Source organism: Filicampus tigris, chromosome 3 (assembly GCF_054856515.1).
Source record: "Filicampus tigris isolate MCC_2025a chromosome 3, RoL_Ftig_1.0, whole genome shotgun sequence".
Lineage (NCBI taxonomy): Eukaryota > Metazoa > Chordata > Actinopteri > Syngnathiformes > Syngnathidae > Filicampus > Filicampus tigris.
This window is the reverse complement of record NC_141219.1, coordinates 21,459,174-21,483,706: the sequence shown is the minus strand read 5'-3', so window position 1 is coordinate 21,483,706 and position 24,533 is coordinate 21,459,174. Positions and strand designations below refer to the sequence as shown.

Here is a 24,533-nt window from a genome sequence, read left to right as displayed (position 1 = left end):
CACCTGCAAACTCAAGTAGAATGACAAAAAAATACACTTTCACCTTATTCTGAAACATCATTCAAGTACTGATGTCAGACAGGAAATAATTTAATCTATTTTGAGTTCATAAAGTATGGCAAGGTACAAAAGTAAGGGTACTTTTGTACTACTTTTGTAATTATGAGTATTGCGTATTTTTGATCACTTCTGATTGAATAAACTTGTTCGCCAAACAATGGATTATTTTTTGTTTTAAAATTACATTTCTTCTTCTTCGTTGGTGGTGCTAAAACGCACGGAATCCAAATTAAAGCGAAGAAGAAGACGAAGCGACTGCAGCCCATTCAGTCAAAATGGCGAACCTCGAACGCAACTGGAGGGACCACCGCGACGACGGAGGTGATATCTGTGCTGTTTTAATCGCTTTAATTTATTTTAAACGCGCTTTTCAATTTAGTTTGTGTCTGCATTGCTTCTCATATTCCCAAATTAGGAAGAAAACACGTCACTTGTAGAGCCCTTTCTAAAATGTAACGAGCCAAAAAAGTAGGTGTTGTTTAGCAAAGATACCATTGTCGTAGGTTGAAATTACGTTGGAAAAATACAGCTATTCAACAACGTATTATTGTGCTTACGTGCTATGTTTACAAGAGGTAATGATGTAATGTAATGATTTGGACTGATAGCTTTGCTCAAATTCGTATCAATTGTGAACATATCTCAAGATGGGCAGTGCACGCATGAACTAAATTTGAGCGTTTCATGTGTCACATTTGGTGTCTACAAACATAGGCGTGCAGGTAATGTTGTTATTTAGTTCTTTGTAACAAACCCGTTGTTCACCTTGGTGAGTTGTCTTGCCTCAAGCAGGGCCGCTGGAGGAGGGAGGCAGAGTGAAAACTAAGCCTGTCTCTTGTAGCACGGTGGGCGGAGGAGCGAGCAAACTCAAACGCACATCCCAGCATCTTTCATCTGAGGATGACGACGAAACCTCGACAGAGCCACCAGCGCCCCGCAAAGCCTCCAAAATAGGCTTTGGCATGAGCAGCAACACGGGGAAAAAGTCCAATCCCATATTGATCAAGCTTGGAGCAAGTGTGAGTCGGTTTGGTCTTTGATTGGGTTATTTGTTGAGCTGGTTGTGATGGGCAGCCTCAGCTTCTGGGGGACCTTCTGAAATTTGTGGTTTAAATCTGGGCTCCAGCATTCCTGTGTGGAATTTGCATGTTTTCTTTGGGTACTCTGGTTTCCTCCAAAATCCTAAAAACATGCATGTTAGTGCAATTGACTCAGATTTGTCCTTAGGTGTGACTATAAGTGTGACTCTTTGTTTGTCAAAGGATATATGGCAAAAGTAGTTGCAAACCGTACTTAGGTAGATGTACACATACCTAAATAAACAATAAAACATAGACTATTGCATATATGTGTATGTATATTATGTATATGTATATGTTTTATATATATATGTGTATATGTTTTATATATATATATATGTATATATGTATACGTTTTATATATATATATATGTATATGTTTTATATATATGTATATGCTTTATGGGTTTTTTTTCCCCACCACTGGGTTTAAGGGAGGGTAAAGACAAGCCTTCAACGTTACTAAAGCAAAGCGAGAATCTTTTGAATGTTTTTCTTGGCCTTGAGAGATAAGCAGCAGCTCAGCTTGCGTAAGCTTTGCTCACTTGCGACCTGAATAAGGGCAAGTAATATGGAGTTGAGGAAACATGTTGAAGCCCAAAATGCTGTAATATTTAATTTCCTTCTGGACTCACTGTGTTGCCTTAGAAACCCAAAGAGCCTGTACCAACAGCCCCTCCAAAAAAGGTTGGACTGGCATCCGTTTTCAACGAGGATGATGATGTAAGTACTAGAATAGATTGAAGCTGCCTATTATGCTCTGCAAAACATCAAAATAGCAAGGTCCTTCTTGATGTATGTTTTTATAATTGAGGTATTGTAAGGTCACAGCTTTGATATGACTCAGAGAAGCAAGGAGATGGGGCAGGTTATTAATTTTTTCTCTTAGTGCAGGGATAATAAATATTCTTAAAGACATGCCTGAATTCGATACTGTATTTCTTCATCTCACATGGACAACCACATTTCCACAACGGTACACACATTCAAACACATGACCATTCCTGTTGACATGTTTGTATACGAAACCAAAAGACATGTACAAGTGCGGCTCTCACTCGCCCAAAGACCACCGATGTAAATGAGCTGCTAAGTAAAGTCTTGTCACCTTGCAGAGCGAGCCGGAGGAGATGCCCCCAGAGGCAAAGATGAGGATGAAGAACATCGGCAGGTACGTACACAACTACATTGTTTTATTTCAGGATTTCAGCCAAATCCTGTCACTAGTGATTCCCCAACATAAAAGCATTGCTTTGGCGCTGTTTTTTGGCATCTTGGTGATGGAAGGGAGTTGAGGAGCTCCATTTAGATAAACGTTGTGCTTTGCCGCCATTTTGTTGTATCTTGATGCCAAGGACCTCCAGTGGGGCCAATAAGTATTGGGCAGCCTAAAAATGTGCAAGTTCACCCATTTGAAAAGATAAGAGAGGTTTGTCATTTTCATCATAGGTACACATCAAGCGTGAGAGACGATGTAAAAGAAAATCACATTGTATGATTTTTAAACTATTTATGAAAATGGATGGCCAATAACTTTTAATACTTTGTAATGTAGCCTTGGTTGACAATGACAGATATCAAACGCTTGGTGTTGTTCTTGACCAGGTCTTACACACGCTTTAGTTGGTATTTTGGCCCACTCCCCTGCACAGAGCTTGTCTGTGATGTTTAAGCGCTGTCGCTCGGCAACACAGAGTTTCCACTCCCACCACGGGTTTTCGATTGGGTTGAGGTCCGGAGACTGGCTAGGCCACTCCAGAACCTTGATGTGCTTTTTACGGAGCCACTCATTGGTTTTCCTGGCCGTGTGTTTTGGATCGTTATCATGCTGGAAGACCCAGCTACGTTTCATCTTCAATTCTCTGACCGAGGGAAGGAGGTTTTTACCCAAAATGTCACAATACATGGCCCCATTCATCTAGGCACTGATACGGGCCAATCTTCCTGTCCCTTTTGCAGAAAAGCATCACCAAAACGTGATGTTTCCACCCCTATGCTTCACAGTAGGTATGGTGTTCTTGGGATGCAACACAGCATTCTTCTTCGTCCAAACATGGCGAGTGACGTTGAAACCATCTCACCTGACTGCCTCACATTCTCCCAATCCTCCTCTTGATCATCCGGATGGTCTTTAGCAAATTTCAGACAGGCCCTTACATGATTTTTGCATAGTATGGGAACCTTATGGGCAATGCAGGATTTCACCCTATGATGACGTAGTGTGTTACTTATTGTCATCTTTGTGGTCTCAGCTGTCTTCAAATCATTGACTAGTTCCCGCCGTGTAGTTATGGGCTGAAGCTTCGCTGTTCTCAGGATCATTTGAACCCCACTCCACGTTGAGCTTTTCTCACAAAGTTGTTTACCAATTGCAGTTGGACACATCCCAAATTTGTGCACTTGCACAAATTTATCTCTGGTGTCTTTGAGTTGTTTGTTTTCTAGTTGCCCAATACTTATTGGCCATGCATTTTCATAAATCATACAATGTGATTTCCTGGACTTTTTAAAAATATATTTTTTTAATACATTCTGGTGTGTACCTATGATGTAATGAATGATGATTTACAAACCTCTTATCTTTTTAAATGAGTGAACTTATAGGCCGGTGATTCTCAATGTGTGGTATGCGGGCTCCCTCTAGTGCACAGGTGTCAAACTCAGGTTCTCGAGGGCATGTTTTAGATGTTTTCCTCCTCCAGCACACCTGATTGAAATGATCAACTCATCAGCAAGCTCTGCAGGAACCTGATAACGATCCTGATCATTTGAATGGGGAACATGTAAAACCTCCAGGATACCAGCCCTTGAGGACCGGAGTTTGACACTTGTGCTCAAGTAGCATGTGAAATTAAAAAAAAAAAATTATAGTCACAATCACAATTTTTATTTGTGTCAGTATTCAGGTAGAGTTCCCCCGCCCCCATATTTAAGTGCAGTGTTATAACCGTGCATTACTGGCAGTTTTTCACAATTAATGGCACATTTCAGTCCCTTTTTGGATTATTGTAAATTTCCCATTTAATATTCAACAATTTCTATTAAAAGTATTCATTTTAGGAAAAAAAGCTTCTCAAAATTAGGATTCATTTGTCCCCCCTTTTTTGTGTGTGTGTGTGTGTGTGAAATCCAATCAGCATTTAACATGTTGTTTTTCTGAAATCTTTTTAGGGAGACGCCGACTTCGGCTGGACCGAACTCCTTCAACAAGGGCAAGCAGGGCTTCTCTGATAATCAAAAGCTTTGGGAGAGGAAGCTGAAGGCACACACAGACAAATAGTGAAACAAAACATTTTCTTGCCACTCATGGCTTCTTAAGTCACAGTTAAATCACAGATGAGATCTCTACAAAGGCTTAAATAATTGGAGCCTCCACTTTGAGGATGCCCTACAATGGATATACTTTAAGCCTTTTTGTGATCTCGGTTATATGACCTTACAGCTGTGTGCTGAGCAATGAGAAACACAGCACTGTGTGATTAAGTCAAACGTGTGACATTTGCTGCACATTACATCTAATGGCCAATAAGAAAAGTTCACGGCTCTCTTTTCTTTCTGATTTTTCGTACGCGTAGCTGGCGAGGTGTACTTTACTTTTGAGCCGTTTTGTGCATACATGTAAATAGAAGTGTAATTGTCTTGTGTTTTTTTGCTTGTTTTATTCATAGTAGGATTGTAAAGGGGTGGAACATTTCCGGTGACTTTCCATGGGAAGTTGAAATGATGATTTTGGGAAATATTTTAAATTATGGATATTACCCAAGCAATGGCTTGTGACTGCAAAAGCTCGTTGATTGGGACACTCATAAGGCAAGGTGACACTGTTTTAGTCAGGATTCTGCTCAAATATAATTTGCCCAACTATAAATTCGTTAAGACTCAACCTTTAATTTTGTGAATTATTGGTTCATTATCATTCATTCCTATGGAAAGTTCCCAACATTGAAGATATCCAGATTTTTGCATCCCTTACACTTTTTTGTTGTTGTTGCATCATCAATTTAGTTTTTTGTTTGTTTTGCCAGCTGTGCCAGCTTATCCCATGCTCTGCCTATTGTTGTATTTTGGTGTTTTATCACTTTATGAAACTACATATGAACTGTCTCATTTTATTGGTCACCCAAAAAACTGAAATGTCATGTTTTAAGTGTGAAGCCATGCAAATATTTCCCCTTAAATAAAATAACATGGTAGTGGTAAGCCCTTGTCATAGACAAGGAGTACCAGAAAACAGCCCTTTAATTGATGCCTGATATTAAGGAAAAAATGATATACCTGGAGGGAGAACAACTGAAATCACTAAGATTTGAAGAATTCAAAGAATTGAAGAATTTTTTTTGCTTTAATCTTATTTCCATTGTGTTACCTGCAACTTTGAAATTAACAATATAACATTTGAATTTCAGAATTGGTAACCTGAACTCTATGACTACACACTATAGAACATTGTTTTAACAGTCCAATAAACATTTTGGAAGATATTTTTGTGTTATGTTGTTCTTGTTTGTCATAAAAAAAATGCGAATACCAGCACACATAAAACATTGAAGTTTCATTTCCAAGTTCAACTGTTTTTTCTGTTGCACATTATGTTGATCTGTGCATTTTGTTAGCCGATACTGCGCATCTGTACTCGTAGTCGCTTTAAAGCAGCAATGGGCAAGAATTCAACTTTATTAAAACGTTTTCACAACCCTTTTGATGAAACGTTGACTTACAAGTAGTTGAATGGACTTTTGTCATGCCCTCGGGGGGTCTGTATCGTTCTTACTGGCACTAAGCAATTTTGAGGAGGATGGAAGCAACCCTGGCACACCAAAAAATGCAAATGTCCCGAATTGCTTTATGGAATACTTCCTCCTTTCGCTATAAGGACGGAAGTTGATTCGAACATCTACGAGCTATTATTGGTGCCATGGCAGAAGTCCCAAAACAAACAAAAAACTAAAAGTATTGTTTAAACAAAATTAGATTCATTACCTCATCGCTATTCGTCTTTAACACAGCCACTGGAAATACAAATGTAATTCAGTCCAACTTACAGGCCAGCGAGAGCTCAGGATTTCACGACACTACGCGCTGGCGCGCATGGGAAATGTGGTTGACGTTTGTCAAAACACTACCGCTTCTTTTCCACATGGCGCCGCCATAATCAACAAAAACGGACATATGATACAGTGTCGCTTTAATACTATGATACTGATAAAAGTATGGCAGATGGAGATCATTTCTACAAAGACAGTCAACCATGCTTGTTTCAAACTGTTTATGAACACAACCAGTTTGTTTATTGTTACAAAATAAAGAGAATTACACATTGAACATTTAAAGCAAGGTCAAAAAGTATGATAACTCATAATTCCAAAATCCTGAAACCATCTTAACGAAATTAGCATTGCTGTTGTGGTGTAAACCTTAAAACAAAAATATACTCGAACACAGAAAGATGATATAACCCTGTGAGAAATTAGTAATACCAATGCAGCTTGCTTAGCCGCGGCTGTCTTTATGTCGTTATTATCACATATTATATGCATGTGTGAACCATAAAGCCCCCTGGAGGCCAAGATGTGCACAACAGAAGCAGTAGATATACAGTACCTTCTGGGCTGACAGAGTAAGAGCCATTTTAGCTTATGTGGCTATACTTAATAATAAACGTATAAAATTCAAGTATCCCTAAAATGCATTCAATCCCAGGGATGTATTTTTATGTCTTTTAAGAATCCAGAAATTCAATCAAAGGTATGTATTTATGTCTTTTACTGGTGCACTTTTATCGCGTTGGAACATAAAGAAGGGTCTGAAAATGGCTGCCCTTGACTAAGTTTTAAGTCTTGAATTTGAATTCGTATTATTGAACAAGATATATTTGAAATAAAACATTTCCATCATAATTGCAGGATATAATGGCATTGTTGAGTATAAGTACTTGACTACTTTGTATCGGCAAGTACTCAAATGTAATTACTTGTTACTCATGTTCGTTTTGGAAAAAAAGTGGCATCAATGCATCCCTTTTCCCAACTCTTGGCTTCTGTGATCGTTGTGTCCAAAATGAGCATGCGAAATGACTCTAGTGACATGTCCTATTCTTTGTTTGGGTAAGGCCTTCCTCAGCGACCTCCAGAATTTCCCATTCGCGCTTTCAGTTTGTCTCATATTCCAGTCCAGGCTGGGTAGCACCTTCAAGGCCCTTTGGACCACTGAGGGCAGAGGCGGCTCTGGCTCTATGAAATATGTGGACGTTCTACTTGTCTGTATCAGCAGAATTTTAAGAGTAGAGCTCTGCAACAAAACCTTAGAAGACAAAAGAGTAAGTTATTAGTGGGTTTTGCTGTGATAAATAAAAAATAAATGATTATCAAAAACAAATGTACTGGTAGCTCCCGAAGTATTTGGACAATGACAGAGTTTGATTCTTCCCTGCATAGACCACAGTAATTGTTTGGAAAGAAAACATGAACATGGCTTCACAAAATTGTGGGATTCACTATTTGGGAAATTACAACCCTTTTATGCAGACCACAGTTGACATTCACCCCAAAAATTTAAACTGTCATAGAATTAAAAGGCCTTTGCAGAGAGGTTTCTTTCTTGTGAACGTGGGTTCGTTTTTTGTTTTTTTTTGTCGAGGAGCATGTATACCACAAAATGTACATTATCACCTGAGCAGGAATATTCATCAGCCGAATGATGATTACCGGGCAAGTAATTTTATTTAATGTATGTGAGATTGTGCTGTCAATGATGCTAAGAACATAAGCGTCAGTTTCATGTGCAAAGCAGTGGAAAACAATGAATTTGCTGAAAATACAGCCAATGGGAAGGGAGTAGGCGGTGAAAAAAATAGGCTTGAGGATGGAGCCCTGGGGAACACCTGTGGTAACTGAGGATTGGATCACATATTTCTCGTGTGTGTGTGTGTGTGTGTGTGTGTGTGTGTGTGTGAGAGAGAGAGGTATTTTGGTTAGTGTAAGAGGAGTGGATGACAGCTAAAAAGTTCAATTTTTCTGTTATTAATGAATGCAAGAGGTTTTGACTTGCCCGAATTCCTGATTCCAGAACAAACACTGCATTGCTATTGGACAAATATTCCGCAGACACAACACAGATGAGGATTTGACTTCTTCGGATTGCATGCACCACATCGTTTGTGTAGGCTGCCAAGCAAAAATAGATGTCATTAGAAACCACGACCCCACTTGCCGAGAATTGATCCTCTGACCTCCACCAGGAAGCATGTCCCTCTCCAGCAAACAGAGGCGATACCCCCACATATCTTCCAAAACCATGGTAATCAGCACCTCAGGTGGCCTCAAGTCACCGATAACATGCTCCGAGTTGAATGGTTCAAGTGTGGAGGAATAATCTGCAAAATGGATATGTTCTTGTTTTGTTTTTTTTCCCCCTCCAACTTCAGTTGACCTGAAAACATGTCCCCCTACCATGTGATTCTGGTCGTGAGGAGAGCGTCAAACCTGCTTCCTTGTGTGGAGTTGTCCACACATAAGACAAAAACACGTCAAACTCTTTCTCATCTGACAGAGGGGGAAAAGACAGTCGTTGCTTGGATAAATAAAATGAGGCATTTTGAATACATTTCAATACACAGCTGCTGCCTAACCCTAAACAGTTGTACATATTTATGTTTAGTATGTACAGTATGATCATTCCTATGCTTTTTCAGTCTTTCACTCAAGATTGCCACATGAGGTACATGTTTTTGCTGGCAAATGTGATGGTCACATAGACGTTGGCGAACGCTGTCTCATAAATATATACATGTGAATATGTTTTGTGAGTTACACGTCACCCTTCAAAGACCAACACATGCGCGTGTCTGCTAAAAATTGACCTGGAGAGAAAGCGGCGGAGCCGATAAAATGACATGTTGCTGCTGTCAGGCGAAATCCTTGAACCTCCAAAATGATGACTTGACAAAAAAAAATTGTTCAACATGATTTAACATTGCATTAACATTTCCAACACTTCAGATTGGTATATAATAATTTGTAAAAAAATAAATAAAAAATAACACCCACATGTGTGGACTGACCAATAGTACAGATTTGGGTAAAAGGACTGTCACTAACATTTGATATAATTAGGTCCTATCTCGGTGGCGCTATCGACGGTACTTGAGACAGTTTTGAGAGCTCAACTTTCCTGTTGTGGTAGAATTTGGAGGTGCCGTGAAACCACATCCTGTGAAGCTGAACGTCTGCATGCATTTATGGTTGGCCGTTGAACATCTACTGATACGTCTCCCACTGCGTGTGTGTGCATGTGCATGTGCGTGCGTGTGAGCGTTGCATTCCCACCTTCATCAACTTTTCCACTTTGGAAGCGTAATTTGTAGATAAGTTGTAGTTCCAACCATTTCACACGCAAAACAATGCCCACCCCAACAACCAAAAGCAATGATGTAATTGGATAACCAACCAATGATGGCCATTTCTCTGTAAGTAAAACATATGGGTTATACTGTAGGTTGTCTATTAAAAGTGTAATACTTAATACTGTAATAGTATATTTGGCTTTTTCGGGGCAGCAGAATCAAGCTTGACCTGACATACTGGTAATGGCTCGCTGTACTTGGAACTTTATACTGTGTGTATTAGAAGTAATTGGATAACAATAAGTTATTGTAAGTGGATACTTGTTTGTACCGGTACTTCAATAAAGTGACAATAAAAAAAATTAAGAAGCATACTTTTGATTTTCCTTTTGAGCTTGACCGTGACACTGCTGTTGCCAAAAGAGTTTGAGGCCACGCAAGTGTATGTGTGATTCAGGTGAAGAGCCGTCACTTCCTGTATGATAGCCTCGTGTGTGACCATGAACTCTTTAAATGTCACCTTCTCCTGTCTGAAGCAAATGGACAATGGAAAATCATTTATGTTTCAAAATAAAACATTCCCTCAATTATTAGCAATGACCAAATATGTGACAAGAAAGCTTGATCTTTAAAGGGAATTAATTACACTGTGACAATGACTCACTCCCGGCTCTCTGTGTGTAGCAGAGTTCTGTTGTCCACATTGTTTCTGTAGTTTATGTACCATTGCACCTGTCGGGAAAAGTGGACCTCAAAAGGAAAATGTACCAGACACGTCAGAGTGTGGGGCTCCCCTAAAACGAGAGAAACAAACAAACAAACAAAAATATGAATAAAATCATCAAGACTTTCCAATGTAACAATTCATCTTGACGGTGGAAAGGAAGCACTACTGTACTCAATACTTTTTTAAACACTATTATATGCTATATATCTGGTCATTTGAGAGTTGGTGGTTTGTATAAATGTGATGTGACATTGGTGGAAGAGTTGAATTAAGTCTGGTAAATCCCCCCTGAAGGTCCAGGTATCAAAAAAGCACAGCCCATCGCTGGCTGGAATGCTACTTTAAAGAGGAATTCAACCCCAACATTTCCCTTACAATATTACGTTCTATGCAGGTGCACTAGTCGAAACACGGCAATCTGATTAATATTGGGTTTGTGGAATATGGGTTAAGCAGTAAAATCCACCCAGTTTTGCCTTGTACTGCCACTTTCTGTCGACTGAAAATGACATCACAGTTGTTCAGGGCTCAGATCATGACCAATCATGGCTCAGCTTCAGAAAACAAGTGAGCCGTGATTGGTCGTTATCTGAGCCCCGAGCAACTGTCGGCTGAACATTTTCAGTCGACGAAAGTGACAAAATGGCCGCTCCCTGAGATGGCAAGAAACTGCTGCTTAACTAGTTCTCTCCAAATGCAATATTAATCGGAATGCTGTGTTTCGACTAGTGAAGGCGCATAGAACATATTATTGCAAATAATTGTGTGGGGTTGACTTCCCCTTTAATGTATTTAAATTATTTCATTCGGTTGTACAGTGCTTACCGAACTCCACTTCCAGTGCTGTGCTGCCATCGGGTAATGTAATCCTTGGAGAGGCACCCACTTTAGAGGCTGATGAAAGGACATGTGTTCATTTATCTATTTTACAGAATGCCAACAGATAAAGTTAAGACGTTACCACATTGTACATTTACTGTATATGGATGGGGGGAAAAAAAACAAGCACAGTGAATCCCCACATATTCCCAGAAAAAAATTCTGATAATCACTTTTTTTTAACCCCTCCGCTGTCACGCGTTGAAAATCTCAGGCAATGCTTCTGTTGCCAAAGAAATTTAAGTATTGCTTAGGCACCATCTTGTGGAATCTTGGTGCCAAGGAATGACTTCAGAAGTTTCATTCAGACAAAAGTAGTGCTTTTGCCTCATCTCGGTGTCAAGGATGACTATGTTTAAGTCCGTTGACAAAAATATTGTTTGAGGCCATCTTGTGCCAGTTTGGTGCCAAGCAACTAAGTTGAAGTGAGTCGCGGAGCTTCATTTGGGCAAAAGTAGTGGTCTGGTACCATCTTGTGGCATCTTGGCACCAATGAACTATGCTAAGGTGAGTGGAGGAGCGTCATTTACTCACAAGCACTGCTTTACCACCATTTTGCGGCATCTTGGTGCCAAGGAACTATGTTGAAGTGACTTTAGGAACATTTAGACCTTGGTCGCCATTTTGTGGTAATTGTGGACAGTGTACTGTATTTTTAGGGGTCAGTCAAGGGCTCGGTCCCTGCCACCCCTATTAACTCATTCACCGCCAGACATTTCCAGACACTCTTTTGCCCTAACGTTAGGGAAAAAAAAGAAAAAAAATATAAACAAGTTCCTGGGACTGAATGGCTGGACTGTGAAACCACAAGTAAATCCGTTAATGGCAGTGAAAGAGTTAACAGGGGAACGCTGCGAAGCTAACAGGATAGAATTCTATCACACGCATGCGCACACACACAGGGAGGGCACTTACGTATGGCAGTTACGTTAACAGGTCTCCTGAAGGTCCATTCGACTCCTTGTTCTGTGAAGTGTTTATCACAAAAATATCGCCCTGTGTCGTATTGGCTAACTGTGCAGAGATGTAACTGGCCGTTCTCCACGCAGGAGGCACGATGCATTTCTGACATACTTCTGTTAGCCTGAGGCAAAGCACATCCGACCGAGTCCTTCTATTATCTTTAAGATCTGAGAATTGTGCATATGTCTGCCTATTTATCTCACCTTGTACCAGGTGACACCTGTGTTAATTGTACAGTTGAAACCGGGGCAGGGGATTATTCCTCCTTTACCCACATACAGTGTGACACCCCACTCAGGCTTGAAACATGGCAGGTGCTGTATTTCCAACACCTGGAGATAGAGGAACATTTTGCTGCCATTTGACAGCATAAGACATCCCAAAAATGTATTTAGGGGAAATTCAGAAGGAAATTGTGAGAAAACACAAAACAAAGCATTGTCTCTCTCTGTTTTTTTTTGGATTTTTTGATTTTAGAGAGAGAAGGGGAGAGAGAGAGAGAGAGAGAGAGAGAGAGAGAGAGAGAGACTGTACTGTGCAGCACTGGTTGTAGCAGAACTTTTTCAAAACCTACTTAGGCTCTGCAAGTACCGCCTAAATGTTCAAAATTGAAACGCATTGTAGGCTCACGTGTTTTCAAAAATTAGGCAGAAGTAAGAGTATTTTTCAAATTATTGTCAGCCACTGTAGCATTAGGCACGGTTTAACATGAATAAATGTAGGTACAAGAAAATGAATGACTCAAATACTCAAAAATTAATTGCACATAAAAGTTACATAAAAATACATTTTGGGGGAAAAAAAACTGTTCTACATGATTAAATGTAAATGTATTCTACATAAAAGTCAAATACATCTGAACTGTACCTAATAAATGTACTGTGATTAATGATAAAGATATGTTATTCAACTTCCGTCTTTTTTTTTTAACTAACACGAGCGCACACAAAAATAATAATCATTACCCAGTAAGCAAAGTGTAATTTCCTGAATGTTTGGCTTCTGTTAGGAACTCCCTTCCACAGTCAAAATGAAAGCCTCCATTTTCTCCTCCATTTATCTTGTACCATGTCACCTTGTTGTTGGTGCACGGCATCAGAAACATTTCACCCTCCACAAGTCGATAGTGCTGCTGTGGCGTGGTTATGCGATGACCTCGAGATAAAGCAGAGAAAACACATTAGGCGTAAACAAGTTCAATTTAAACAACAAACATTCTTTTGGCTCCAAAACAAATACCTGTTTTATAATGTTGATTGCTTTTCACACAGCATCCTTCCAAGAAAACGGGAAATATCCAAAACAGCAGAACATATCCAGTTTGCATCCTGTTGAAATGATCACAAACCAGCGCGCGCTTGAGTGGCGGAGCAGAATTTTTCATTCGAGGGGATGAAGATGGTGAAGAAGTTGTTTGTACGCAGCGGCTTCCTGTGTTGGTGCGTCGACAGTTCATGAGATCATGGAAATTGCCCCAGTGTTCGTGCTTGTTGAAAGCCGTACTACAAATATGTGAACTTCAAAAGAATTTCACAGTTGTAATGTGTGACACAAGCACATTGCCCCGTAAGAAACTGCGCATGCGGCATGTAATTAAAACAACACATTTATTAGTTCAAAGGCCAATACAATGCAATCTGTTTCAGTGTAGTAGCAGGTTATGCCAAAACTTGATGTGCTGTCGATGGAACACAATTAAGAGGAAGTCCTCTACGAACCAAAGGGGATACAGTATAATTATGGATGTCCAGTCCCGGCCCAGAAATTCACCGGCCAATGGACATATTTTCCCCAAATTCACGATGGCCACACCATCCCTGGTCACATCGCAAGCGAGCCCGATGGCATTTTGATGTCAGATCGCAAGATTAATAACTCTATTTTGGTCCAACTCTTGTTTATATTGGGTGTAATTCAACTGATGACTAGTAGACGGCAGCACATTTATTTAGTTTGGGATGGTATAAATTATTAAGCAGTAGAACGAAACAGGAAGTATTTCAGCACAGCCTAGTTTTTGTTGAAAATGTTTGAATGTGATCCGCTTTCATCCTGATTTTTACCGCCACCGAAAGCAACGGCTGTAGGTTCATTATATAATGTACATATATGTATATGTATATATTAGGGCTGTCAAAATTAAAGCATTAACTATGGAGATTTATTTTAATTTCATAACACACTAAGAAAAATTTACTCAGTTAACTCAATCACTGTCGCAAAGACGGACTTTTAGGTAGTTTTACTTTAAAAAGATGCACATTGGAGAGATCCAAAATAATTTTCACATTTTGAAAAGCCAAATTCAAATGCCATAATAGTTGTACGTCTTTGGTGTATCATTAAATTGTTGTGTTTTATACAATACAACATATTACAACTTTATTTTTATAGCGCATTTCATAACAGCTACAGCTGTAACAAAGTACTTTACATTTCAACAACAAAACAGCAATAATATAACAAGTGAAAGCAATAAATGACAACACAAAATACAATAGACTCCGGAAAACAGCAGAAAACCATCAGTCTCACGTTGGCTCAAAAGCTGGAAAAGAATCGTATTCAAGGATCAAAGAAAGCTATTAGAACAGTCTTTGAATCAAAATATAGTTTAAAATTTTTCCATATTAATTCCAAGATTTTACTGAAGTAAATATCGGTTTCAAGCTTTGTAAATAATTGTAGTTGAAAAATACGATTAATTATGGAAATGTATGCGATTAATTAGTTAAAATATTTTAATCGTTTGACAGCACTAATATATATATATATATATATATATATATATATATATATATATATATATATATATATATATATATATATATATATACACACACATATATATATATATATATATACACACATATATATATATACACACATATATATATATACACACACATATATATATATATACACATATATATATATACACACACACATATATATATATACACATATATATACACATATATATACACATATATATATATACACACACTGTATATATGTACTTGAGGTTGTCGAGGACAATTTAGCACGGAAGAGCTTCTAATGGAAAAGCTTTGTTTCCATTGCATGTTGCCGGCAGGTGATAGCGGAGCTTCTTCCAGAAGGCAGAAGAAGGTGGCAGGGAACTTAAGCCCTTCCATGTGACACAGTGGCCGGTCTTCTCAAGGAGTTGGAAAGCCTCTGGTACGGTATCCCATTTTGCTCCTTCTGTATTTTCAGGTTTGATGACAACCAAGCTCGTCTTGCGTTCCACTAGGGCTGTGTGGATGGCACTCAACATGCCAGTCTCCAGACTCTGAGTCACAGGGGAAGGTATCAGGACCACCGATTGACTTTGTTCTATGCAGTCTAGCAACGCCTCGGCTACAGCTGCGACAGACCAGCAGAACTGTACGTTAGCTGAGAGTGATTTGAATCAAATTATGAAAATGAAATAGAATACCTTTTCCTGGTTGTGCATCCCGATCAAAGACGCAGAGTTTATAACCAAAATTCTCTTCTAGAACATTTTCCAGCCACTTTGTATCACCTTGTTTTAGTCCTGTGACTTTGTCGCTCTTATAACACATCAGAAACACATCATAGGTCTTCCCATCTAAAAGTTAAAAAAAAAAAAAAAAAAATATTATTGTAGCTCAGTGGTGCCTTGAGTTATCAGTAACCCGATGAGTTTTTCCACATACAGTACGAACCAACGTTATGCTGATTTTTTTTTTTTTTAAACTTGAGATGCGAGCGCTGTATGATGCCAGTGAACTCAACTAACTTCACAACAATCAGCAGCTTGGTAAATAGTGAACAATTCTTCAAAAAAGAGGCTTCAAGCAGATGTTTTTTGACACTTCCAGTTTCTGAAGTTCACTCTCAGACAAAACAATAACTGTTTTAAAATCTGCAAAAATCATTTCCTATGGTTGCGCAAACAGTGTAATGAAGAACAACAACATCAAGATAAGCCACCAAGGTGAGTGACTCTCACCTGAGGTTCTCCTATGGCAGCCCAGAGTATCTCGTAGGAAGAGAATGATTTCAACTTTAAATTTGACATAGACAATGACAATTGCAGCCATTACTGCCACAATAACCACTGGGCAGAGCACCACAGACATGTGGGAAGGTTGATCTGAAAGGAGAAATAAAACACCCAATACAGAGAACAGAAATGATCTATCAGACAGATAATAACATTAAACATTGGCGGCTGGTCAATAGAGGGCACTGAAGACCTAAAATAATCCAAGTTAACAGTTAACTGAATGAATGAACGGAACTATATTGCTCTTATTTTCATTCATTTTTTGGTTGTATATTGCAATACTGTGGTCAATTTTGCCTTGCCTTTTTGTGTATTGTTCTGGATGATGTTAAAAGACAGAAGGAAGTATTTAAACTGTTAAATTATTGATGAGAAATAGGGATGGGATTAAATACATTTTTCTTCTTCCCACTTCTTTTCGAGTGTTAATGATTTGATTTGAATATCGAACCTGTATATTTTCTGCTTTAAGTATTGCTCATGTCTTTTTTGTTTGTTGTTTGTAGGTAGGTCATATATGTTTCATTAGTCACTTTGCTCGAAACAAATGAAAAAAAAAAAGAAAGAAAGAAGAAAGATTGACAAAAAGTTTTTAAAAAACGCCATCCATCCATTATCTGAACCGCTTATCCTTGTGAAATAAAACTATTTTTAAATATATTTATGTCTATTATTGTATGTGCAGGGTAAATATCAGAAGTTGTTTTGTTCCGTTGTCTGATTTCATTTCTGGTCTGGGGCGCATAAATCTTCTGCATTTAAATGTTGGTCGTGAAAGTGGAACATGCAGCGCTATATATTTATTGAGGTGGAACTTGATGGAAAAAAGTTCACAAAACAATTGACTAGAGCATGCTAGTCAGTTGTACGTTTAGAACGCTGGATAGGTCCATTGGACATCATCAATCAGCTGTAGAGTAGGTTTTAAAATTTTGCTACTACTCGCTGAGGGTTTGGGTCCTGAAAACATTAAAGAAATGCTAATTGAATATAAACTCCACAAGCGCTCTGAGGTTGGCAGACTCGGGTCAATTCGTGGAGCCCAGAGTTCAAAGTAAACACGGTCAAGTGGCATTTAGCAGTTATGCTGCATGAAAACGGAATAAACTGACAACAGAAGTGTAGTCAGCCTCCAGTGTAAATGCGTTGAAAGCAACACTAAGGAACTTTTTAACGTTCATGAAATATTTTCGTAAGTCTTCTGAGGAAATAACTTTGAGGTGGAAAAACTAGATGCTTTTTTTTTTTCTTTTTTCTTTTTTTTTTCAACCCATGTATTTGATTTAGGTCTACAGCTATTAAAATTTTGTAAATGAATTTGGCCGTCCTTTAGGCTATTTTAGAAAGCTACTTTTTATTACTTTACTTCTAAATGTCTTCAAATGCTGTGTCACCCTTTAGATGTTTTGTTTGTAAATGCTTGTAGGTGTTGTGTCCTTGCTTGGGTGAAGCACATTGAGTTGCCTTGTGAAGGAAATGTGCTATATAAATTAAACTGCCTTGCCATCAAAATAATAGTCAAAATGTTCATAATTTAGACAGCAGTACTTCTTAAATCCTTACTGTATCTCCTCTGTATCACAATTCCTTAAACTCTTTAGCAACTTTCTTGTCACTTCTAGTGAAAACAAATTACTTTAATCTCAAAGGAAAGGTCGGGATTTTGTCCATGCAACGCAAAGTTTCAATGAGACTTGAGCAAACACTCCCAGCTCAGCTGCAAAGGTTGTCTAGATTTGTATAAACTATGCATGGAGGTTTTACAAGATGAGCCATTTAATTTGATATCCATCGATCAATCTTACCATTTTTGGCCAAGGTGATGGTGACAAAGCTAGGGTAGTCAGAGCTGGATTGCATTTTACAGGTGTAACTACTCGATAGATCGTCCTCTGTTACTCCTTTGAACACCAGGTTTACTGTTTTTTTTACTCCTTCAGTCATATTTTCCCTATATAATGAGATCAGAACAGTAAGATTAGGAGGCAAGTTGAAATCTGTTCATAAATTTTGCATGTCGATTGTTTACCATGTATAATTGTAGAATACTGGGAAGGAGTCATTCATTTCCACAAATGTGTCCTCCCTTAGCCAAAACAAAGAACTGGGGAATGAATAAAGCACAGCTTCACATTTAATCACAGCCGGTGAACCTGAAAAAGCAGTTTGAGGGGGGAAAAAAAAAAAAAGAGTTGGTAGACAAGAGTGAGGGTCACAGTATAGTGGTTCACATGTCTAGCTTGGGCGCAGCCAGTGTGGGATTGATTGAAAGCTCAAAGAGTGCACAGGTGTGATAGTGAGAGTGGATGGTCACCTATCTCTATGTGCTCTGCGATTGACTGAGACATTTTCAGTTGGCTTTCTGCCCAACGTTTATTGGGATAGAAATCATCTCCCTGTGGCTCTGAACAGGATAAGCAGTAGAAAATAGGTAGAAGGAATACAAGAGTGATGCTCACCTATATCCACATAAAAGGTTTCATTTGGCTTTGGGTATGAAATCACAGCATGTTTGTCCAAGTTTCCTATGAAAGTATAAAAGAAGAATTTCCACAGTGCCATGGAAACGTTTTTGTTCCGTGTCCTGATTTCTGGATGAACTGCTGAAGAGGTGTGTCTGGTGGAGGAACTTTAGCCATAGCAGACCACAGAATTCATTGTTTCATTAATCAGTACAAGTTGTTTAGGTCCTGAAGTAGGAAGGCAGCCATTACACTGTCCACCATCTGATGAGATGCATCAGAAAGTTCAACTTTGGTCTCGTCAGTCAAAAATAATATTTCTCCAAATGTTTTGCGGATCATCACGTTGAACAAACGTAAGATGACTTTTTGTGTTTTTATTTTTTGTTAACAGTGTTTTTTGGATGCCATTTTTGACCACTGTCTTTCTTAAAGTTGAGTAACCAATTTGGTGTGCAGTTCTTTAGATGTCGTTCTGGGTTCTTTTGTGATCTCCTTGTGGATGAGTCAGTGCACTCTTGGGAGTAACTTTGGAAAGGCTCAGCACTCTTCTCACTTTGCTCCATTTGTGGATTATGGCTCTAACCGTGGTTCGAAGGAGTTACAAAGTCTTTGAAAGAGCTTTTTAACCTTCTCCTGTCATGTCTGTGCTCTCAGGCTGTGGTTTTTTTTGTTTTGTTTTGTTGCAGCAACAGCCTGATTGATGAGGGCGGTTCCTTTGGGCTACACATCTGTTGGAGTTTTGTAATTATCTGCCTTTAAAAGTCAGCTGAAGCCATTAACCGGTGTCAGAGTATTGACTTGATCTCCTGCATAACCCAATGTTAGTCTAAACTCCTTGAACCTGCCATGTTTTTTGATCTTGTCTCGCCTCCTCGAGTTCTTGAAAAACTCGAGGTAAAAAAAAATGTTTTTGTAAGTGCATCTAGTCATTTTTGTTCATCCTTGCGTCCTTTCCGCAAGCTAGTCATTATCTTCACCGTCTTAGCGTGTGCGCTTTTTGTTATCATCCATTACTTGCCTTACTGTGTTGAACTTTGTAGTGTGTGCAGTTTTGTAATCTTTAGTTCAACCTCTTATCTGCTGCTGCGCTTTCTGGGATCCGCCCCCGAACACATTTCCAGACTGAAATGAATTTCAAGGACTTTGTCGTTGTTCTTGAATTCCTTTGGATTGCGACATGATTTCTCTTTGCGAGCATGTATCCTACTTCACTTTTTATGACAGGTACAAACAAATCAGACCTGGGTCAGAGAAGTTTTCTCATTTTTTCTTTCTTTTCTTTTGAGACCCCTAATAAAAATTTCATTTAGAAACTGCAATTCGTGTCAAGTTTGGGTGTCTTTTGTGAGCTATTAAAACTAGCTTGATGATCTGGAATGTTAAGACTGAAAATTTTGCAAAAAAAAAAAAGCCACATCTGCAATCATGAAGGGGGCAAATACTTTTCGGCTTACCCTGATTAGGCTCGACGTCCAACACCAACATATAGCTCATATTATAGATTTGACCATCAAACAGGTAAGGCCTGGTGCAGGTGTAGACGCCCTGGTCTGTGACTTCCACACTTGAGAAGTAGCTGTCAACTTCCTGCGCTAACATACCTTCCTACAGGGTAAATTAGAATATTCCATTCTTAATTCATTCAAATTATGAAAAATATTGAAAAATGATTTTAAATACCTTGTGCCATATAATGTCATAACTGGTGAAGTTGGGAATATTCGAGGGCGGGATATTGACATCCGGGCACTTCAAAGTGCAGGACTCCTCTGTGTAACATATCATCATATACTGAGTTCTGTCCTCCAGCTCTCTGGTCAATGTGGTGTACACAATCAGCCTTAACCAGAACTGCTCACTTTCATTTCTGTCATGTGCAGAAGGTTCGGAGTTAGATGTCTGCCTGTGGAAATTTTGTGCACCCAACCAGAAGAACACTTGTTGTTCACAGTCTCTGTTGGGGTTCATCCCAATAGGTGTGATTCCACTTTACCTTTGTGAGCATGAGTAGTTGCCCTGATGGTTTACTGAGGCAGCGAGAATAAAAAGGCTCCTGTCAAAAGACAGGAGACCCATCTGTCTCTGTTGAGCTGCTGACATGTTGCTCAGGTCCATCTGCAGCTTGTTCTCACTGGTCCATATCAGTGGACTGTGGTCAAGATCATTTCCTACCCGTTGACACTGCAGCACCACCATTTCACCCGCTTTGACATAAACTTCCTTGGGGGTCCTTGACACACACCTGCCTGTGGATTAGAGGTTTGTTCATTTTTAAGTGTAACCTTTCAATGGTTCATTTCAAAATTGGAGGATGGTTTCTGTGTTAGGTCTCAACATACATGTGGCCCTGTTACTAAAACCTTTGTAGCCGTTCTAGAGCACAGGTGTCAAATTCAAGACCCGGGGACCAGGGGTCCCACTTATCAACGCTGCGTACGCACAACACGGGGCCTGCGGATGCGTACACAATGTCCTGTACGCAATGTCCGGCGTTAAGTAGGTGACCCTCTCCCACAAAAATTGAGGGGGAAAAGTGTGCACATGAACGAAAATTCAGCGATGCAGTCGGTGAGGTGGTGAATTGAAGATCATGCCTCTGGAACACACGTCCGGTTTCACTTAGAATCAAACATTCGTCGTGCGGATTTATAGACTTTGCACTTTATGTGAAACTTTTGTTAACTGTTTTTATAAAGGCTTATGCTTTTTAAAGTGACCTTCTGGGTTAAATGAAGTGGAAACTCCAGAGGAATTAACAAAGGACACAAAACTACTCCATTCTTTTATCATCACTTTCTCACTTATTGTATATTGTCAATGAAAGACTGAACAGTGCTTCAATTTCCTGATCGTCTCAGGCGTTGATGACTCAATTTGCGACAATATGTCACACACAGACACAAAAAATAATCTTCCACAGCATCAAGGGGGGCGGGGTGGATTTACTTATTTCGGACGGTTGCACATGACAGATGACTGACGTAATTGTCTACTCTTAAAATGTATTAAATATAGTATAACAAATTGGGTTATCTGTGTTGTAGTGACATTTGTGTTTTGCTGAGTTGTTCCTTATGTTCACGATTGCTGAGCTAAAACATCCCAGCCACCAACGAAGCAGGCAGCTTTTTTTTTTTTTTTTTTTAGACTTTACTGAAAGATACGCAATTTTAATCACATTTTAATCATATGCGCAACCAATGTACAGAAATGACATACATTGAATAGGCTACTTTTGTCAGTGCAGCAACATTTGCATTCCCGAGTTGTATCCTCTGCGAGCGCACACCTGTGCCTGCTATCCATTGCTAGAGGAGCAGCTTTCTGTTTCTCCCTCCGTCCTGCCGCTTGTGTTTGTTGACCTTTTTTGTACGATGCCAACTTAGTAGGCCTTATCAAGGACTTAGGGAAAATGTCCTACAGATGCGTGTACTTACGCACGGTTTGATAGGTTGGATTTTTTTCGGATTTTGTGTTTACGTCCACTTTTAATTTGAATCTGATGCACTCTTTGATGAGTGAGGACCCAGATCCGGCCCGCCACACCATTCAATGTGACCTGCGAAAGCATGTGCGTCAATGTCCGTCCATGGTTCTTGCTAGAATCCGTACCAAAATTTAAAAATGTTATATGTATTAAATAATATTGATTGTATAATAATATTGACATTTTTTGTTACCAGAACCCTTTTTACAGTTACTTGAGCAACTATTAGACTTGACTTATGATTTCAAAACTAGTTAATCCATTAATATTTTATGCATATGAAATATGAGGGGATATTCCACATTTATATGGTTTCACAGTCATAACCGCCCTCCGAGGTAAACCAAAGTTGCACGGGACAAAAATGTATTTGACCTCAATGATCTCGAGGAAGGGAACAAAAAGCGAACTAAATAACTCAGCTGAAATGACATCAAGCTAACTACTCTGTACATGGGAAGACCTAAGGTAAGCCCTCTCTTACATTTTTTTTCCAGCCATAATGGAGTGTAACACAAACCCAAACCAACCCAACCATGCTTCTCATATTACCAGAAAAAGACATACCGGTAATCAGAGTTTTCCCTTTTTTTTTTCTTTTTGTTTTTTTGTACTACCTAGCTAAGTTTGTTTTGGACCAAGTAGCATAACAGCTAGCATGTATGCAAAAAGTCATGTCATCTGTCATGTCATCTTCCAAACCGCTTATCCTATACAGGGTCGCGGGGAGTTGCTGGAGCCTATCCCAGCCGTCAACGGGCGAAGGCAGACTACACCCCGAACTGGTCGCCAGCCAGTCGCAGGGCAGTATGCAAAAAGTCTAATTATATAATTAATTAACTTTCAAGTCATTATATTAGCATTGATTTGCAACCATGTTACTTTAACTTTAATGTTACTTTAATTAGAGCAATATTGGAAATAAACTGATTTATTAAATACCTTTATTTAATTGTAAAGGATTTATTCTGCATTTTTAAAAAAGTTTCTCAGGTACCCGAGTATGTGTTACAGTGTTTCCCCAAACACAGCAAAAATATATGATTTAGTAAATAATGTATCTCATAAAACGTATACAGTTGATGGTTATGCTGGCAAAATAAAATAAATGGTTCATTTTCCAAAAATATTGTTGCTTAAATTGCACTTCAGTTCTTGAATGACCCAAATGCATTTTTACATGTTGAAGCGAAATTTGTTGTTTTTTTTAAACCACATCCTCATTTGTGGGCATCAAAGAATCTCATGACTTAAAGAAAAAGGAACATTTCAGCAATATTCAATGTATTAATGTCACAAACAATAGGTCAATTTGTTGTTTCATCAACTATGCATGTCATGTCAGAGTTACAATACAATTAATAGTTCATAACAACTACAAAACATTCATAAATTCAAGTGCTTGATGCCACTAGTTAAACAGAAATCAACCTTTTGACAACTTCATTATGTGCATCAATCTGAATGAAATGCTGTATGCACATTTAACTGTTAAACAATAAATACACTACTCACAAAAAAGTATTGTGGATGTTGCTGTTCAGCCACAGAACATTAAGTTGATAAAAAGTACTGAAATATTAAATATTTGAACATATGAATTCAGAAGACTGGGGAAGTTAAAGTCACCTCTAAAAGTTACGGTGCATTTTAGGTTCATCTGGAAATGTTCAACATTTCATTAATTTTTTTTTTGTGAATGGTATATATGTGTATTTGTTTTCAATTACATCAAATAATAATCTTACTATTTATTCACTGACCTGTTAAAGATGCAAGTAGTAACAGCATTTGGAGCAGAGGCACTTTCATGATGATGATGGCTGTAGCAATTGTGAGCCCTAGAGACTTCCTTTCAAACACGTTCAGTGGTGTCTCGGTACATTTCTCTTAAAATGAAAGTGAAACTTCCAGAGAAAGCATCAAAAGCAGAAATCTTTGGAGTTTTTGAAATAAACAAATGTTTCTGACTCATGTGACTTATGAGGTTTCGGCCCAACGCCAGTGATATACAAAGTAATACACTCTAGAAACAGTTGGGTTATTACATTAAAGCAACACTGTGTCATATGTCAGTTTTTGTTGATTATGGCGACGCCATGTGGACAAAAGCGGTAGTGTTTTGACAAAAGTCAATCACATTTCCCATGCACGCCAGCGCTTAGTGAAAATCGTGAAATCCTGAGCTCTTGCTGGCCTGCAAGTTGGACTGAATTACATTTCTATTTCCAGTGGCTGTGTTAAAGACGAATAGCGATGAGGTAATGAATGTAATTTTGTTTAAACAATACTTTTAGGTTTTTGTTTTGGGACTTCTGCCATGGCACCAGTAATAGGCCATTTTGTCTTCTGTCGATTGAAAATGACATCACAACTGCTCACAACGACCAATCATGGCTCAGAATCAGAAAAGAGGTCAGCCGTGATTGAAATAAGAGGGAAAGCAAAGAATCTACTAGCTTCATGCTAGCATATAAT

The 24,533-nt window shown here is 38.8% G+C and overlaps 3 protein-coding genes across 12 annotated transcripts in view; 1 reads left to right on the top strand and 2 right to left on the bottom strand.

Moving 5' to 3' along the window:
* Positions 1 to 249: 249 nt before the first annotated feature.
* On the top strand, positions 250 to 5,620 carry pcnp (PEST proteolytic signal containing nuclear protein). 2 transcript variants are annotated; one of them, XM_086026126.1, is made up of 5 exons: positions 250 to 381; positions 853 to 1,079; positions 1,788 to 1,862; positions 2,255 to 2,310; positions 4,311 to 5,620. In XM_086026126.1, exons 1-5 carry the CDS (start codon positions 336 to 338, stop codon positions 4,417 to 4,419), a joined length of 513 nt encoding a protein of 170 aa, XP_085882252.1. In that variant the 5' UTR covers positions 250 to 335; the 3' UTR covers positions 4,420 to 5,620. The 2 variants fall into 2 exon arrangements, with proteins under 2 accessions (XP_085882252.1, XP_085882253.1); XM_086026127.1 differs by having other exon boundaries at positions 314 to 381; positions 902 to 1,079.
* Positions 5,621 to 6,390: 770 nt separating this feature from the next.
* Positions 6,391 to 13,527, bottom strand: LOC147150266 (interleukin-18 receptor accessory protein-like). 3 transcript variants are annotated; one of them, XM_086026265.1, is made up of 12 exons: positions 13,289 to 13,515; positions 13,015 to 13,204; positions 12,253 to 12,403; positions 12,002 to 12,170; positions 11,033 to 11,101; positions 10,145 to 10,274; positions 9,856 to 10,010; positions 9,464 to 9,601; positions 8,588 to 8,680; positions 8,368 to 8,511; positions 8,187 to 8,302; positions 6,391 to 7,439 (listed from the first exon to the last, which is right to left on the bottom strand). In XM_086026265.1, exons 1-12 carry the CDS (start codon positions 13,503 to 13,505, stop codon positions 7,146 to 7,148), a joined length of 1,866 nt encoding a protein of 621 aa, XP_085882391.1. In that variant the 5' UTR covers positions 13,506 to 13,515; the 3' UTR covers positions 6,391 to 7,145. The 3 variants fall into 3 exon arrangements, with proteins under 3 accessions (XP_085882391.1, XP_085882392.1, XP_085882393.1); XM_086026266.1 differs by having other exon boundaries at positions 12,253 to 12,381; positions 13,125 to 13,204; XM_086026267.1 differs by lacking the exon at positions 8,187 to 8,302 and having other exon boundaries at positions 7,252 to 7,439; positions 8,349 to 8,511; positions 13,289 to 13,527.
* A 1,468-nt stretch (positions 13,528 to 14,995) lies between these two features.
* Positions 14,996 to 24,533, bottom strand: part of LOC147150265 (interleukin-18 receptor 1-like) — a 24,205-nt gene continuing 14,667 nt past the window's right edge. For 3 of the 7 annotated variants that reach the window (XM_086025346.1, XM_086025347.1, XM_086025345.1), the window contains 9 exons: positions 20,562 to 20,814; positions 20,249 to 20,471; positions 20,023 to 20,173; positions 18,563 to 18,628; positions 18,133 to 18,256; positions 17,909 to 18,054; positions 16,047 to 16,190; positions 15,510 to 15,662; positions 14,998 to 15,436 (listed from right to left, as the gene is read on the bottom strand). In XM_086025346.1, coding sequence (XP_085881472.1) covers positions 15,090 to 15,436; positions 15,510 to 15,662; positions 16,047 to 16,190; positions 17,909 to 18,054; positions 18,133 to 18,256; positions 18,563 to 18,628; positions 20,023 to 20,173; positions 20,249 to 20,471; positions 20,562 to 20,764 — 1,557 coding nt within the window. In that variant the 5' untranslated portion in view covers positions 20,765 to 20,814 and the 3' untranslated portion in view covers positions 14,998 to 15,089. Of the gene's footprint in view, positions 15,437 to 15,509; positions 15,663 to 16,046; positions 16,191 to 17,908; positions 18,055 to 18,132; positions 18,257 to 18,562; positions 18,629 to 20,022; positions 20,174 to 20,248; positions 20,472 to 20,561; positions 20,815 to 23,818; positions 23,945 to 24,533 lie in introns of those variants that run through there. The other 4 variants (XM_086025341.1, XM_086025342.1, XM_086025348.1 and 1 more) reach the window with 4 other exon arrangements.